General features: G+C 43.6%; 1 protein-coding gene across 6 annotated transcripts in view; it reads left to right on the forward strand.

Moving 5' to 3' along the window:
* Nucleotides 1-19,260, forward strand: part of LOC139538380 (guanine nucleotide exchange factor subunit RIC1-like) — a 104,557-nt gene that overhangs the window by 994 nt on the left and 84,303 nt on the right. For all 6 annotated transcript variants that reach the window (XR_011667724.1, XR_011667727.1, XR_011667725.1 and 3 more), the window contains exon 2: nucleotides 18,754-18,861. Coding sequence is in view for 1 of the 6 variants with exons in the window: in XM_071340360.1 (XP_071196461.1) it covers nucleotides 18,754-18,861 (108 nt within the window). In the remaining 5 variants the exon portion in view is untranslated. The remainder of the gene's footprint in view (nucleotides 1-18,753; nucleotides 18,862-19,260) is intronic.

Below are 19,260 nucleotides of genomic sequence, written 5' to 3' on the forward strand. Positions count from 1 at the left end.
AACAGTACCACCTGTTTGTTAACAGCAGAAGTGTTAGTTAGTTACACACATCAATGTATTCTGTTCAGTATACGTTAAATGTATGTGCCAAACTACATTAGCTAGCCAGATAAAGACATGGAAAAAGCACAGCATTGGGGACTAACAATTTACTATAATGTAGCTAACTTTAGCTATATGAGGAATATGTAAACATGTAAGAATACTGTAATCTTCAATCATATACTGTGAAGTATTTAGGTAGGCTTGCTATTGTAAGAGGTGCAAATCAGTGCCATAATATAGAGTTTTGGCACAAATTCCTTCACTATCACTGGGTGATTTAAGTTGAAGGAGAGTGTTATTTATTTTGACAACGTGTAAATTACGCAAGTTGAGTTCCCATGGACTTCAACCTCCATGTTCGTCATTCTTCTGCACATTTCCTCTCCCATATATTTATAACAAAGAGAGCCTCTCACACGCGTGTTGAATCCTCTGCTTTGAGTGAAAGGAGTCACTTGGTGCTAGGGCAGTTCACACCGTACTGCCACTTCATAGGTCCATATTTTCCTTTCCCCAGGGCTTCTGTTGATAAACGATCACTGGGGCTTTGTGACCCCAGGGGCAGACTTTCATCAAGGCAAAAGATGGCAAAGAAAATGTCCATATATTCACTACATGGGTGAACTTTGATTAAACTAGGCTATATATTGTTTTTTTCTGTGATAGATTGGTTGTTTTTTCTGTTTAACAGCAATGCAACTTTAATTTTTAATCTGGTGTCCACATAACATCTGAAATTACAGTTGTCAGCTGTGGAATTATCTCTGCATAGTAGTAGTCAATGACTGCATGAGAGTATAAACACGAGTGCTGCTGAAAATATAATAGCTGTATGTGGAGTAGAATTAGACAGGGAAATAAATACTGGCCTAGATTTACACTGTCTCACAGGAGGTAAGTATCCTGTTGTACTTCCATGATTTTGAAATTTTTTATTTAACTAAATCAGTTAAGAACAAATTCTTATTTACAATGACGGCCTATCCCCGGCCAAACCCTACCCTAACCTGGACGCTGGACCAATTGTGCGCCGCCTTATGGGACTCCCAATCACCGGTTGTGATACAGCCTGGAATCGAACCAGGTCTGTAGTGATGCCTCTAGCACTGAAATGCAATGCCTTAGACCACTGCGTAGTACAACATAGCTAGCTAACTACTCCACCGACTCTCGACAGCTAACAGGCAGCTGCTTTCTATAAAAATTGAATACATTTTTGTGATTTAATTATGTTGCTTGCTACTACTCTTGTTATCTAGTTTGGCCAGCTGGTTAGTATCAACAAGGGCTTACTACAAATTCTATCTAGTGAGCAACAATATTAAAGCAGCTTGCCAGTTTGTTTACATTAGCTACAGCAGGCACAAGTCAAGCTACTTCTGCCTTGTGGCCTGGAGTATTATTTTTTATTTTAAGTGTTTTACGTTTTATATTAACCCCTCCACCTCCCCTCTTTGGAGGACAGATATCGTTTAGTTTTTTTACAGCTTTTTTTGCTACATTTTACATATACATTTTACATACATGGTACTTTTATATAAAGCAGTCACATAACAATAATACATTACCAAACATCAGCTCTTTAATCCCACCCCTCAGCCACTTTCAGCCCATCCCACCTATCATCGTAGACTACTCTCGTTTGGTTTCCATGTGCCATATATTTTTCAATTGTGCTGTGATGTTTTAAAACATTTTTTAATCTTTCTAATTGTATGTTAACCACAGATTGTGAGCTAAAGGTGAAAACCTTTCCTATGAGTAATATTATATTATTTACTGACTGACTATGGCTTTCCAGATCGCCCGACATTGCTATTTGTAAGGTTAATTTTAAGCGTGTGTTATAATTTTTTTGAACCATTCCTGAACATAGGGACAATAACAGAATAAAGGATCTATTGATTCTGTCTCTTCGCAGCATAATCTACAGAGCTGAGATTGTTGTATGTCCCATATATTTAGTATTCTGTTGGTGGGAAGAATTTAATATAATTTTAAATTGAAAAACTCTGTAAAAAAAAGTGTAGTTTTTTGTACCATTTCATAAACCATATGCCATGGAATCAGTACATCAAATCTCTTCCCATTTATTTTGCAACCTGTATTGTGCCGTTGTTAACATTTTTGTACTCAGATGAAACTGGTATATTTTTCTATTTATGCCAGTTCCTTTCAGCCAATTTGTATCTTTAATATATTGCAGGCAAACAAGTTCCACTTGCCGCCTCAATTTTTGCTTTAATCAGTTGCATGTAAGTTTCTAGTCACTAGTACTTCATAGCACTAGTACTTCATTGTTGAATAGTACAGGGGTTATTGGGAAGTTAGGGAGGTCAGGAAGAAGCCTGTAAAAAAAAATACCCCCTGTTTTTTGCTTCTCCGATGGAATGTCACTTGAGCTGTTTAGGAATGTTTTCCTCCAGTTCTGACTGCATAAGATATGGCCTACAACATGAATGGGTCGTGTAGAATATTCGCATGCTAGGCCTATGTAAAATGTAATGCATGTAACTGTAAAATTTGCAACAGCTTTCTGAAAGTATATAGGCTGAAATAACTTGTCAAATAGTCATAACATCAACAACCTAACAGATGGTCAACATCAACCTGTACATCATCTAATTGGATAATCATGATCATGATCGTGTATGTGGTTGTGCATGTCGTCTCTATGCATCTGTTCATGCAGATCAAGAGTATTTCCCTTTCTGAGTGGGTTACCATCTGCTGTGTTTTAACCTTCTCAAGATCTAATGGCAATACCGGACTGAGACGGGGGTCCAGTCAATACCGGACTGAGACGGGGGTCCAGTCAATACCGGACTGAGACGGGGGTCCAGTCAATACCGGACTGAGACGGGGGTCCAGTCAATACCGGACTGAGACGGGGGTCCAGTCAATACCGGACTGAGACGGGGGTCCAGTCAATACCGGACTGAGACGGGGGTCCAGTCAATACCGGACTGAGACGGGGGTCCAGTCAATACCGGACTGAGACGGGGGTCCAGTCAATACCGGACTGAGACGGGGGTCCAGTCAATACCGGACTGAGACGGGGGTCCAGTCAATACCGGACTGAGACGGGGGTCCAGTCAAATGAAGCACCCCACCATCCCTGAGTTATTCCCACAACGTGGACTCCTTGGTTTCTGCCTGTACTGCTCCACTTCTCGCTGTAGCAGCGTCTCCTCCTCCTCCGACCTCCTATTACTACTCTTTGGCCGTGTCTCCAATAGCCTTTAGTGGACCCCTCTCCTCGACTACTCTCATTCATCTGCAGTGATAACAAAGCAGTGCATGGTTCATACTAGTGCTTTCATGCCGAGGTGGTTAAATGAAACACCTCAGGAGTAACCAGTTTCCTTCCTTCCTCCTCCACGGGAAGCTGCCGCCTCTCGCCTGTTCCTTCCCTCTCCAATCTCCCTGTTTATCAGCTGTCTCCTACTCCTATCACCCTTCCCCCCCCGGCCCCAATCCAATATGCTCGTTAGTGACTAGATCAATCCAGACTGCAATTTGTGTCTATTTGCCATATTCTAGTCGCACTCTCTTTGAAATAATCCTAGAATGGTGAGAAAATAAGGTTTAGGTAGTTCATTTAGACTTGATATTCAACATATTGATACAACCTAACTGATAAAACTGCACAGTTCTCATTTGTAAAGTTCAAATAGAGTATAGTCTTGCACATCATATATGGTCAATGTCAAATATCACGATTTTCAATTTAATCATATTAAATACAATTTTATTTGTCACATGAGCCGAATACAACAGGTGTAGACCTTACAGTGACATGCTTACTTACAAGCCCTTAACCAACAATGCAGTTAATAAAATATTTACTAAATAAACGAAAGTAAAACAATAAAATTAATAATGAGGCTATATTCAGGGGGTACCAGTACCGAGTCAATATACAGGTTAGTCGAGATAATTTGTACATGTAGGTAGGGGTAAAGTGACTGCATAGATAAACGGCGAGTAGCAGCAGTGTAAAAACAAGGGGGATCAATGTAAATAGTGGGCCTTCCTCTGACACCGTCTAGTATAGAGGTTCTGGATGGCAGGAAGCTTGGCCCCTGTGATATACTGGGCCGTAAGCACTACCCTATGTAGCAGGCGGTGATGCAACGGGTCAGGATGCTCTCGATGGTGCAGCTGTAGAACTTTTTGAGGATCTGGGGACCCATGCCGAATATTTTCGGTCTCCGGGAGGTGGGAAAAGGCGTTGTCGTGCCCTCTTCACAACTGTCTTGGTGTATTTGGACCATGTTAGTTTGTTGGTGATGTGGACACCAAGGAACTTGATTCTCTATCCGCTCCACTACAGCCCCGTCAACGTGAATGGGTGCGTGTCCGGGCCTCCTTTTCCTATAGTCCACGATCATCTCCTTCGTCTTTTTCACATTGAGGGAGAGGTTGTTATCCTGGCACCACACGGTCAGGTATCTGACCTCCCTATAGGCTGGTTCAATGTTTTTTGATTTTTAAATTTTATTTTTTATCTTTAAATTTTACCCCCTTTTCTCCCCAATTTCGTGGTATCCAATTGTTAGTAATTACTATTTTGTCTCATCGCTACAACTCCCGTACGGGCTCGGGAGAGACGAAGGTCGAAAGCCATGCGTCCTCCGAAACACATCCCAACCAAGCCGCACTGCTTCTTAACACAGCGCGCCTCCAACCCGGAAGCCAGCCGCACCCATGTGTAGGAGGAAACACCATGCACCTGGCTACCTTGGTTAGCGCGCACTGCGCCCGGTCCACCACAGGAGTCGCGATGAGAAACCCTCCCTAACCCGGACGACGCTAGGCCAATTGTGCGTCGCCCCACGGACCTCCCGGTCGCGGCCGGCTGCGTCAGAGCCTGGGCGCGAACCCAGAGTCTCTGGTGGCACAGCTAGCGCTGCGATGCAGTGCCCAAGACCACCCCGCCACCCGGGAGGCCCGGCTGTTTCAATGTTGTCGGTGATCAGGCCTACCAGTCTTGTGTCGTCAGTAAACTTAGTGATGGTGTTGGAGTCGTGCTTGGCCACACAGTCGTGGGTGAACAAGGAGTACAGGAGGGGACTACGCACGCACCCCTGAGGGTTGAGGATCAGCGTGGCAGATGTGTTGTTGGCTAACCTTACCACCTGGGGGCGGCCCAGGATCCAGTTGCAGAGGGAGGTGTTTAGTCTCAGGGTCTTTAGCTTAGTGATGAGCTTTGTGGGCGCTATGGTGTTGAACTCTGACTACAGCTCAATGTGATAATTTTTTTCTCACATACAGTACCAGTCAAAAGTTTGGACACACCTACTCATTCCATGTTTTTTCTTTATTTTTCCTATTTTCTACATTGTGGAATAATAGTGAAGACATCAAAAGGGGCGGCAGGTAGCCTAGTGGTTAGAGTGTTGGACTAGTAGCCGAAAGGTTGAAAGATCGAATCCCCGAGCTGACAAGTAACAAAAATCTGTCGTTCTGCCCCTCCTGACTTGCCTAGTTAAATAAAGGTAAACCCCCCCCCCCCCCCCCCCAAAAAAAAGAATGCAATAACACGCATGGAATCATGTAGTAACCAAAAAAGTGTTAAATCAAAATATATTTTAGATTCTTCAAAGTAGCCAGCATTTGCCTTGATGACAGCTTTGCACACTCTTGGCATTCTTTCAACCAGCTTCACCTGGAATGCTTTTCCAACAGTCTTGAAGGAGTTCCCACATATGCCGAGCACTTGTTGTCTGCTTTTCCTTCACTCTGCGATCCAACTCATCCCAAACCATCTCAATTGAGTTTAGGTCTGGTGCTTGTGGAGGCCAGGTCATCTAATGCAGCACTCCATCACTCTCCTTCTTGGTCAAATAGCCCTTACACAGCCTGGAGGTGTGTTGGGTCATTGTCCTGTTGAAAAACAAATGATAGTCCCTCTAAGCGTATTCCTCCTGGTCGCGGCAGGGTTTCCCTTTGTAGTCAGTAATAGTATGCAAGCCCTGCCACATCCGACGAGCGTCAGAGCCGGTGTAGTAGGATTCAATCTTAGTCCTGTATTGATGCTTTGCCTGTTTGATGGTTTGTCTGAAGGCATAACAGGATTTCTTATAAGCGTCCGGATTAGTGTCCCACTCCTTGAAAGCAGCAGCTCTAGCCTTTAGATCGGTGCAGATGTTGCCTGTAATCCATGGATTCTGTTTGGGATATGTACATACGGTCACTGTGGGTACGACATCATCGATGCACTTATTGATGAAATCGGTGACTGAGGTGGTACACGCATCAAAGCCGTTGGGTAAATCCCGGAACATATTCCAGTATGTGCTAGCAAAACAGTCCTGTAGCGTAGCATCCGCGTCATCTGGTACTTCCTGCTTTAGTTTTTGCTTGTAAGCAGGAATCAGGAGAATATAATTATGGTCAGATTTGCCAAATGGAGGGTGAGGGAGAGCTTTGTCTCTGTGTTTGGAGTAAAGGTGGTTGAGAGTTAGTTTTTTTTCTCCCTCTGGTTGCACATGCTGGTAGAATGAGGTGTAACAGATTTAAGTTTGCCTGCATTAAATTCCCCGGGCCACTAGGAGAGCCGCTTCTGGATGAGCATTTTCTTGTTTGCTTATGGGCCTTATACAGCTCATTGAGTGCGGTCTTAGTGCCAGCATCGGTTTGTGGTGCTAAATGGACGGCTACTAAAAATATAGATGAGAACTCTCTTGGTAGATAGTGTGGTCTACAGCTTATCATAAGGTACTCTACCTCAGACGAGCAAAACCTTTTTTAATATCAGACATCGCACACCAGCTGTTATTGACAAATTGACCCCCCCACCCCTCGTCTTGCCGGACGCAGCTGTTCTGTCCCGCCGATGCACGGAAAACCCAGCCAACTGTATATCTGTGTCGTTGTTCAGCCACGACTCGGTGAAACATAAGATATTACAGTTAGTGTCCCGTCGGTAGGATAGTCTCGAACGGAGCTCATCCAGTTTATTCTCCAGTGATAGCACGTTGGCCAATAGAAAGGGTGCTCGAGGCATGTTACCCACTCGCCAATGAATTCTCACAAGGCACCCTGATCTGTGTTTCTTTATTTTCTTCATGTGTATGACAGGGTTTAGTGCCTTGTCCGGGAGCAACATTATATCCTTTGCGTCAGACTCATTAAAGAAACAATCTTTGTCCAGATCGAGGTGAGTAATCGCTGTTCTGATATCCAGAAGCTCTTTTCGGTCATAAGAGGTGGTAGCATTAACATTATGTACAAAATAAGTTACAAACAATATGAAAATGCACAAAATAGCACAATTTGTTAGGAGCCCATAAAACGGCAACCATCCCCTCTGGCATCCCCTCATTTTTTCCCTGGATACCTCGGCCCAACCCTATTCTGAATGCTGAATGTCCCTCTGGGACCTCTTCAATTACACTGACTCAGTAGAATGGGTTGTTATGAAGCTTGTATTATATGTGGGGTATCGTCTGAGTGGCTGTTTGGTGTCCAACCTCATCACAGTTTTGATTTTGAGAACAGCTCTCAGTATCACTTTACCTAAAGTGAAAAGACATCTTAAGATAAGGTTCTTAAGGGCCGTGGCTGAGTGAGGGTTACTTATTTGTGCAGTTCAGGGAGGCTTGATGGCATTGATTGAGTGCTTCTCTCTCATGCAAGAAGGCATATCCACCTCCACCGTATTATGCTCAAGTTATGACATCACTGTCATCTCCATGACAATGCTGTTCATCAGGAGGAATCCTTACGGCAAGGTCCTCTGAGACCCTTATCATATACTGTATGAAAAGTGTCCGTTTGAAGTTCGTCCCTCTGGGTTATTCTAGATAATTAGCACTAGGCTAGCTAGGTTTGTGCTTGACTGAGTGCTGTATCGTACTTGCTGCTCATATGAGCGCTTTGGTAGAGAATGTGTAATCAAAAAAAATGGCATGAGAGTAGATATGAATATTTTCAAAACAGTTGATCCCCGTTGAAATATCAAGGTATCTTAACTAGTTCCACTCTTCATCTCCCCATTTATTCATGAGCTGATCTGCTATCTGTATAATCAACTCGATTGTTGCACAATATAGGAGATATTCTGGCATTCGTTGGAGGTTATCTAGCAAGCTTAGCAACTTTGCTCATTTTACTTTTGTTTGACTGCCATTACAAGGTTTGTATGATTAGACAATGCTTTACTGAGGCTGCCCCTATTGCTGAAATGCACTGGATTAATTGAAGAACATGGAAACGCTCTGAATTTTATGAACGGCCTGTTTCGCAATGCACAACAATGTCATTGGCGATCAAAGATAGTTACTAAATATCAGTTTAATTTGCCCTGGAAATCTTTACATGGTGATGCAGCGTCCGTCTTATTTGGGGAGAACCCTGGCATAGTGATCATATCTTGGTTTTAAACTCTTGATAGATAAACATTATTTCTGATATTGAATCTTGGTAGATTTTCTGTGAAACATGCATCCCTAGAATACAGTGACAACTGTGCCCTGTTTCTATTTTGTACAATGACCCATTTTTTTGTTGTTGTTTTGGCTTTGTACTTCAGCACTTTGGATTTGAAATGATACAATGACTGAGGTTAAAGTGCAGACTGTCAGCTTTAATTTGAGTCTTTCATCCATATCAGGTGACACAATTAGAAATTACAGCCCTTTTGTACATAGTCCACCCAACCCCCACCCCCCATTTTAGGGTACCAAAGATATTGGGATAAATTCACTTGTGTATTAAAGTAGTCAAAAGTTTAGTATTTGGTCCCATATTCCTAGAATGCGATGACTACATCAATCTTGTGACTCTATTACATGTTGGATGCATTTGCTGTTTGTTTTGGTTGTTTCAGATTATTTTGTGTCAAGTAGAAATGAATCGTAAATAATCTATTGTGTGAAATAAGTATAGAACGCTTCTGCACTTTAACCTTATAGTCAGTGAATAATTTCAAATCCAAAGTGCTGGAGTACAGAGCCCCAAAACCCCCCCAAAAAATGGCCACTATCCGAATAAGTTTGGAGCTCAGTGTATGGAGTATGTATCAACCATTGTTGTAGTAAAAGTGTGTGACTGGCTGTCTGACCTTGTCAACATTCCCGTTAGCAATCCCATCCGCTAGTTTCCATCTGGCCCAGTGCTGCTGGTGCTCCAGGACCTGGGCTGGGGGCTCCGCTAGACACACACACACACACTCTGCTAGGACAAGTAGAGACCTGTCCTCAAGCTCCTCCACTAAAGTCTTATAGCGGTTTTCCTTGGCACAGTTAAGAGAGGGGGTGAAAGTGGGCGTGGCCTCATATTACAATAAGACACACCCACATTCATGAAGGCCTAGCTTCCACTGTCTCTGCGATTATATAATAGGCTTGGGAGATATACCGAGGGTATGATGTTCAATACCGTTTTGAAAATCATACCGGGGGCTGTGGGGATGCGTGCTACGCCACTACTTATAACTACACTGAGTATACAAAACTGACCAGGTGAAGCTATGACCCCTTATTGATGTCACTTGTTAAATCCACTTCCATCAGTGTAGATGAAGGGGAGGAGACGGGTTAAAGAATAATTTTTAAGCCTTGAGACAATTGAGACATGGATTGTGTATGTGTGAGATTCCAAGGGTGAATGTCTGGATTACTGCAACTCGCTGTTGGCTGGGCTCCCTGCCTGTGCCATTAAACCCCTACAACTCATCCAGAACGCCGCAGCCCGTCTGGTGTTCAACTTTCCCAAGTTCTCTCACGTCACCCCGCTCCTCCGCTCTCTCCACTGGCTCCACTGGCTCCACTCGCTACAAGACCATGGTGCTTGCCTACGGAGCTGTGAGGGGAACGGCACCTCCGTACCTTCAGGCTCTGATCAGGCACTACACCCAAACAAGGGCACTGCGTTCATCCACCTCTGGCCTGCTCGCCTCCCTACCTCTGAGGAAGTACAGTTCCCGCTCAGCCCAGTCAAAACTGTTCGCTGCTCTGGCACCCCAATGGTGGAACAAACTCCCTCACGACGCCAGGTCAGCGGAGTCAATCACCACCTTCCGGAGACACCTGAAACCCCACCTCTTTAAGGAATACCTAGGATAGGATAAAGTAATCCTTCTAACCCCCCCCCTTAAAAGAGTTAGATGCACTATTGTAAAGTGGTTGTTCCACTGGATATCATAAGGTGAATGCACCAATTTGTAAGTCGCTCTGGATAAGAGCGTCTGCTAAATGACTTAAATGTAAATGTAATGTGCAGGACAAAATATTTAAGTGCATTTGAATGAAATATGGTAGTAGGTGCCCGTTAACGGGATCGATATGACAACAGCCAGTGAAAGTGCAGGGCGCCAAATTCAAATCACATAATTAAAATTCCTCAAACATACAAGTATTTCACACCATTTTAAAGATACACTTCTTGTTAATCCCACCACAGTGTCCGATTTCAAATAGGCTTTACAGCGAAAGCACCACAAACGATTTTGTTAGGTCAGAGCCAAGTCACAGAAAAACACAGCCATTTTTCCAGCCAAAGAGAGGAGTCACAAAAATCAGAAATAGAGAGAGAATTAATCAGTAACCTTTGATCTTCATCAGATGACACTCATAGAACTTCATGTTACACAATACATGTATGTTTTGTTTGATAAAGTTCATATTTATTTCCAAAAATCTCAGTTTACATTGGCGCGTTACGTTCAGTAATGTTTTGCTTCCAAAACATCCGGTGATTTTGCAGAGAGCCACATCAATTTACAGAAATACTCATCATAAATGTTGATGAAAATACAAATGTTATACATGGAACTTTAGATAAACTTCTCCTTAATGCAACCGCTGTCAGATTTCAAAAAAGCTTTACGGAAAAAGCAAACCATGCAATAATCTGAGTACGGTGCTCAGAGCCCAAACAAGCCAAAAAGATATCCGCCATATTGTGCAGTCAACAGAAGTCAGAACTAACATTATAAATATTCACTTACCTTTGATGATCTTCATCAGAATGCACTCCCAGGAATCCCAGTTCCACAATAAATGTTTGTTTTACATTTACATTTACATTTAAGTCATTTAGCAGACGCTCTTATCCAGAGCGACTTACAAATTGTTTTGTTCGATAATGTCCATCACTTATGTCCAAATAGCTCCTTTTGTTAGCGCGTTTGGTAAACAAAACCAAACTCACGAAGTGCGTTCACTAGGAGCAGACGAAAAGTCAAAGTTCCGTTACAGTCCGTAGAAACGTCAAACGAAGTTTGGAATCAATCTTTAGGATGTTTTTAACATAAATCTTCAATAATGTTCCAACCGGAGAATTATGCAATGGAACGCAAGCTAACTCTCACGTGAACGCGCATGCTCAGCGCATGGTCAGCTCATGGCAGACCTTACTCAATCCCCTCTTTCGGCCCCCCATCACAGTAGAAGCATCAAACAAGGTTCTAAAGACTGTTGACATCTAGTGGAAGCCTTAGGAAGTGCAACATGACCAATATCCCACAGTATCTTCAATAGGGAAGGAGTTGAAAAACGACCAACCTCAGATTTCCCACTTCCTGGTTGGATTTTTTCTCAGGTTTTTGCCCGCCATATGAGTTCTGTTCTACTCACAGACATCATTCAAACAGTTTTAGAAACTTCAGAGTGTTTTCTATCCAAATATACTAATGATATGCATATATTAGCAACTGGGACTGAGTAGCAGGCAGTTTACTCTGGGTACCTCTGGGCACCTTATTCATCCAAGCTACTCAATACTGCCCCCAGCCATAAGAAGTTAACTCAATATTAGGAAAGTGTTCCTAATGCTTTGTACACTCACTGTATACATTAAGTTTAACTACAACACATATTGTTTTCAATAGCTCCCCTTGTGTGCAATTTCAGTAATACCTTATACCACGGTATGGTACAGAAACGGTATGAAAATCTGCCTACTGCCCAACCGTATTAGACACTGAATTATTTAGTCTTTTATAAGTGTGTTCTGTGCTTGGCATCTCACGGTCTCATTAGAAAAGAGCAAGTTGATATTTCCTGTTGAAAGAAAGAGTCTGGGTCTGGCAACCTAACAATAGATTGTTGTGTACTGTCTGTCTTTTCCAGGTTCCCCTTTTTGTATATGTGGAAGGAAATCCTCGGAATCGATCCTGAAGGTCGCCAGAGAATCATCATTAATACAAACAATTGACCTAGTCATGTTTGACTCAAAACACATTCATTGTGGAAGTTTAAAAAAAATGTTTTATGTCATTTTGCTGCATAGCCAATCTCAGTTCAGTGGAAAGTCATTTTTCTGTTTGTGTGAAAGCTCTATGGAAGCAGACAGGGATTTAGGCTAAATGTCATGTAGAGAATCAAATGGAAATTATGATTACTTAAGTTATACGTGTGTGTGTGGCTCTGTCAGATGGACAGCTGATCTAGTCCCCCTTCTATACTAGAGTTAATGGCTGATAAGCCCTGTGCTTTGCTCATAACTTATTTTATGATTACGGTGTCATTGCAGGATCTGTGCGTGTAACTGTGCTACGATTTATGTATACGGTGGCATTGTTCTGCTGTTTAACAGGATCAGTGTGTCTGTGATGTTGGCTACTACAGGACCTCGGATGTCTACACAACACAAATGAATTTGGCCTTTTGCTCAGTGAAAAGCAGATAGCCTCAGATTATTGCTCCTATTTCTTAGTAGAAACAAGTTTCCTGAAGGCCTGTGACTCTGAGGGATATCACATCTTATGTAATGTTATCTTCTTTGTGGAACTTAGAAGGGATTCAATTGGGATTGATTATGTGGCTTTGCAGGAACTGGCAGGAACGGTTCTGTCCAAGGTGCGTGTGTGTGTGGTTTCTGCGTAGCCTCTTTTCTTCTTAGCCTCTTTTCCTCTTCTTCTTGACTGGCTGTCTCTTAGCTAACTCCCCTGATTGCCTCCGGTGGAGAATTCAGCATGTGGCAGCTGCTCGCAGGCCGCTAGTTCAGACATGACAAGGTACAAATATTTTGTTCTGCTCCTGATCAAGGCAGTTAACCCACTGTTCCCCGTGCACCAGTGATGTCGATTTAAGGCAGACTACCCCCCCCCACCCACCTCCGCACCTCTCTGATTCAGAGGGGTTGGGTTAAATGCGGAAGACACATTTCAGTTGAATGTATTCAGTTGTATAACTGACTAGGTATCACCCTTCCCACTCGTTCTGACCTGACATTGTGGTTACATGCAGTCTGTGTTCTATAGAGTCTAGATGACCCTTTGGCTGCAATACAATTTTACTACTGAGTGGAAATTAGACACACACACACACACACACACCATTGTTTCCATTAGCTGGCTTTTGGTCTAAACATTTATTTTTTGTGAAAAGCTGATAAAGAAGAAAAAATCCCATTGTGAAATAACACTTTTTTGCCTCTTCATTGATGGAAATACCAGTCGATGGAAATACATTTTCCCGGTCATGCTTATCCGTCTATAGGTTCATTTGCATAATTTAAAATCATTTAAATTGGCGTGTGTGTATGTTAATTTTTTAATCTTATTTATCTCACTCGTACAGAGAACAGATACAGTCTTTGTGCAGAAAAGCTGTCAGTGCGAGAGCTGTTGCTACAGCATCTCAAACAGCAAATGCCTAGGCAACGGAAGGCAGGCTTCATCAGTGCGTCACACCACTTTGCAATGAGCTCGAGGCCGTGTGCATTTGCTGTGTGCCCCTAGCTATCTGTAAATACACAAAAATTGTGCCGTCTGGTTTGCTTAGTATACGGAATTTTAAATGATTCATACTTTTACTTTTGAAGTATATTTAAAACCAAATACTTTTACTCCAGTAGAATTTTACTGGGTGACTTCCACTTTTTAATTTTTCTATTACAGTATCTTTACTTTTACTCAAGTATGACAATTGGGTACTTTTTCCAACACAGCTTGCCTTGTAGCCTAGCTAAAACCATGTCCACGGAGGCAATTATTTGATACCAACTTTCTTTCATTGTCTAGTAGCCAATGGCACAATCCCAGTCATATTAGCAACCCATGCTAGTCATATTAGCAACCCATGCTAGTCATATTAGCAACCCATGCTAGTCATATTAGCAACCCATGCTAGTCATATTAGCAACCCATGCTAGTCATATTAGCAACCCATGCTAGTCATATTAGCAACCCATGCTAGTCATATTAGCAACCCATGCTAGTCATTTTAGCATATTAGATTTCCCCCTTTTTAAAACATTTCTAAAGGATATTTTCATCAGTCACATGAAACCTCTCGCCTTTGTCAATGGTGTTATCCTGTTAATTGTATTATGGAACGAACAGTCGCGAGTAGACTATTGCCTTGTGGGCAGCAATACGGTCGCGAATAGACTACTGCCTTGTGGGGTGCCAGGTAGACTACTGCCTTGTGGGGTGCCAGGTAGACTACCGCCTTGTGGGGCGCCAGGTAGACTACCGCCTTGTGGGGCGCCAGGTAGACTACCGCCTTGTGGGGCGCCAGGTAGACTACCGCCTTGTGAGGCGCCAGGTAGACTACTGCCTTGTGGGGCGCCAGGTAGACTACCGCCTTGCGGGGCGCCAGGTAGACTACCGCCTTGTGGGGCGCCAGGTAGACTACCGCCTTGTGGGGCGCCAGGTAGACTACCGCCTTGTGGGGCGCCAGGTAGACTACTGCCTTGTGGGGCGCCAGGTATACTACTGCCTTGTGGGGTGCCAGGTAGCCTACCGCCTTGTGGGGCGCCAGGTAGACTACTGCCTTGTGGGGCGCCAGGTAGACTACTGCCTTGTGGGGCGCCAGGTAGACTACTGCCTTGTGAGGCGCCAGGTAGACTACCGCCTTGTGGGGCGCCAGGTAGACTACCGCCTTGTGGGGCGCCAGGTAGACTACTGCCTTGTGGGGCGCCAGGTAGCCTACTGCCTTGTGGGGCGCCAGGTAGACTACTGCCTTGTGGGGTGCCAGGTAGCCTACCGCCTTGTGGGGCGCCAGGTAGCCTACCGCCTTGTGGGGCGCCAGGTAGACTACCGCCTTGTGGGGCGCCAGGTAGCCTACCGCCTTGTGGGCGTTGCTGCACTTATAATGTGAAGAAATAATAGTTGAAAATTTTTAAGCTAAATGTTCTGATCTTTTGCATCAGACTCATTGCATTTAAAAAAAAAAAATTTCATGTAGCCTAGGCCAACTGGTTGTATGAATTTGGGGGTCTATTGTCCTACAACTGTCCCAAAGTCTGTTTGGAATAGGCTATTTGATTTCACGACAAGCAGAACAATAGAATCGGTAAACCTTTCTACAATGGGGGATATTAGATTGACATAGGCTAGTGATTTGCTGTTTGTTACTCGTTTTGTTAGCTGAGGAAAAGGAAAAGTGCATATCAGAATTCAGTAAGAAGGACTGCAGATCGTTGCATTGTGTTCTTGCATGTTCTGTAAATATGAATTGCCATAATGTGATTTCTGTCATTCTGTGCACCGTGGGTTACGCACCCAATCCGGTAAAGTTCTTAAATGTCCGTTAAATTAAAATGTTTACGGCCAAATGTCCAGGGCCACATTTTCCTAATGGAGACGATGACACGCACACAGAGACTCTCTGACAGTCCTGAAATAATTATACCTTTTCCGTGAGGGGTCATTGTCCTCTACCCAGTTACCTTCCCTGCTTTTCTTATATTGTAATGTGAAGATACACTCTCTTGCTCTCTGTCTCTTGCTCTCTGTCTCTTGCTCTCTGTCTCTTGCTCTCTGGCTCTCTCTTGCACACGTGCTGTCTTGATGAAGTCGCTGGTGTGTGTTGGCGTGTATCGATGGTGTGAGAATGGGATTACATGGTGTAGTGTGGTGCTGATGAATAGTCTCCTGTTGGACCATGGAATACTGGCGACATTGTGTGTGTGAGAGCGCACGTGTGTGTGAAATGAGAGTAATCCACCACGCTGCCATTGGTCTCTTCTCAAAGAGAAACTGCATCCAGAGGTAGTGTCAAATCTGATTCAAGATCTGCCTTGAGAAACAGGGTGTGTCCTAATTGGCACCCTATTCCTTATATAGTGAACTATTTGGAACCCAATGCTCCCTGGTGAAATGTAGTGCACTATAAAGGAGAGATGTAATGATTCACTGATACGCATTGGTACCTGATTCAATGTTTAAGATATGAGTGCATCGGTCCGCGGGACCCCAAACTTATTCAATGTAGCATGCATTGGTCAGGAAATAGATTCAAACGTTACGAATCACTGGTTCACACATTTGTTGTTCAAAAATAACTTTTTGGACCCTTTTGAAAATACCTAATCTTTTGTGACAGCTCCGTCCTCTCATTGTGTCAAACTTAGCATGTAATTATGTTGACAGTCATTGATCTACAAGTTATTTTGAATGCCTAACAACCCCAGGCAATATCAGTAGTCTAGTCAAACAGTGTCGAGAGACGGTTCCTGATCTGGCACTTTGGCTCGCCACCTTCATTCAAATGTCTGTAACATGGCCTATAAAAGGCTCTATTAGTTCAGTGACAACCAGTGTAATTTGCTAGTTTTTATTTTTATCAAATGGTTATAGAAAATGGTGTTTACTGGAATTAAAGTAGTCTACTGTTATGCTACTACCGGAGACACAACTCTCATCTGGCTATATAGGTAGGCTACATGCCGATTGGTGCTTACTAGGGATGCACCGATATTACATTTTTGTCCGGATCCGATATTTTACTTGCCAAGAAATACGATACCGATAACCGATCTAAACATTTTTAGTGGCCTTTTTAAGCATTCTAGTACAGTTAAATGGTTAACACACACACATGGACACAGCGGTCTAAGGCACTGCATCTCAGTGCAAGAGGCGTCACTACAGTCCCTGGTTCGAATCCAGGCTGTATCACATCGGGCCGTGATTGGGAGTACCATAGGGCGGCGCACAATTGGCCCAGCGTCGTCCGGTTTTGGCCGGGGTAGACCGTCATTGTAAATAAGAATTTGCTCATAACTGACTTGCCTAGTTAAATAAAGGTTACACACACTACACTGACCAAAAAGTTATTTTGTTGGCATTTTACGTATGTCCCCATTACCAGTAAAACATAATCATAGACCTATTTCTTTCACTTACTTTCTGTGCTGTTTCGTTGTTCAGTCGTTTCATTCTCAACCAGGATTTCATCATACATGTCAAGCGGTGAAGTTTCAGCTCTGTCTGTCTGTGGCCTCTCTTCCTCAGTGCGCACTGTCACTGTGTCCGTTTCCATCTTGTCCAGCTGTGTCTGGAACATTTAATGTAAACCCTGTTTTTTTTGTCTGCACTGATGTAGCGGTCCTTGTACATAGCATTGAGCATGGTGGCGACACAGTAAAGAGAGAATGCCACCGAATCGCTTGTTCACAGCCTGTGTTGCCAGTTTTGTTGAGCAGGCGTTTCAATGCCTTGACCGAGGGTATCACGTCTGCTGCAGATGCAGTTGATGGGCTTATTTCTCGAGTCAGTTGAACACACTAGCTAGCTCCATTCGAACATGTTCTCAAATGCCATTGAAATGGCAGAAGTGACAACCATCACATTCATGAGCATGCAATACGACTTTCCTCAGTATGAAATCCTCGTCGACCCACTGTGCTGTCAGACTCAGCATGCTCATGGGGCTGATATCGCTGGTCCAAATGTCAGTCGTGAAGCTAATAGCAGTGACGCTATCACTGTGTAACTTCGGTAGGGCAACATCTGAGAAATAGCTCACTTGGTAACGTTAGTGTGTACCTACCGTTGCACTGACCAGTCGGCGAAAGCCAACATCACCCACGACAGAGAACGGTTGATTGTCAAGGGCAATGAATTTTCTTACTCTTTCAAATGACTGCTCGACTTGTTGACTGCTGGATCCACACAGCAGACATTGTGGGCAAGGTTAGGAATGCTGTGTTGCACGTGTGGCGTCATTGTCATGTACCTACGTTATATAGGTATGCACGTCAGCTTTGACATCGGTTTTGCACATCGGCGTTAAATATACGCGGGGAGCTAACATTAATGATATGCATGTCAATCTCTCATGTTTCAAAGTGGAGAAGAGATTGACTTCATCACTACTTGTTTTTGTTAGAAGTGTTGACAAGCTGAATGCACGAGCTGTCTGTTTAAACTACTAGCACACATCTCAGACACCCATGCATAGCTTATAAAGCTTGGATACAAATGCAGTGTCTTTACCTAGCTATCACGCTAAACATTTAGCTAACCTTAGCCAGCTAGCTAAAAACAATCTATGGGCTGTATGCGATTTATGGAGATTGAATTAAATTGTTTCTTTGTTGTCTTGCAAGCGGTACAGCTGTGGCCATCTGGCTGGTATAAACACGTGCTTCCTACAACAATAGCAACATTAGAGCAGCAAGCAATCTAGCGAACATTGACCAGACCCGTCAAACATAACTTTTGGCCTCGCAGCCAGTTCCACTGCATTTTTTTCATTGTTCCCCTTTTAATGATTTAGACCTGGGACACTTGGTGTGTGCAATTAGTTATCAGGTAGAACGGAACCAGCAGGCTCCGGACCTCGTAGGGTTAGAGTTGAATACCCCTTGGCTAGACCATAAAGCAGCACACACAGACATGCGTTGCCAAACAATGCTACTGCCACCTTATGGTTTGGAGTATTTTAACAAGGCTGAGTGGCTGAGATTGACTGCTGACACTGTTCTGACACACTCTCACTTGTTCTCTTTCTGTCTCTCTTCCAGCCCAGTGTTCTGATAGTGAGCTACATAGAGTCGGCGAAAGCATCCTCCCAGTTTGGCTTCTATCAGCAGGCCGAATGGAAGCAGGACGATTCCATGATAGCAGTAGCGGTGAGTAATGCGATGCAGTCACTTCTCTCTCTCTCTCTCTCCTTTACTTTTGCGTATTTTCTTAGGTTTTTCCTACGTTCATTTTCCATGGTGGAGGGTTAACGCATCGTTTGTTTGATTTCCACTGTTTATCATTTTGAGTTGCGGGAGGGGGGCCGGGGAGTTTGTTTGGGGTTTGGGAGACGCCGAGCGGGGAAGAAATGCTGTTGCTTTTGAACGGCTTCAAGTGCGATCTGGAGAATGGTGTCAGGAGGAAGTGGGAGAAAGTTTTGCTCACGGTCGGCTAACAGGTGGGAGCGGAACATACACATTCTGCAGCCAGAATGAATAAGGTGGTGGTTGTGTTCACGAAAAGGGGATTTCTTGTTTCCCGGCTAGTTGCGAATGTGAATTTTGTGA

Source organism: Salvelinus alpinus, chromosome 1, assembly GCF_045679555.1.
Source record: "Salvelinus alpinus chromosome 1, SLU_Salpinus.1, whole genome shotgun sequence".
Lineage (NCBI taxonomy): Eukaryota > Metazoa > Chordata > Actinopteri > Salmoniformes > Salmonidae > Salvelinus > Salvelinus alpinus.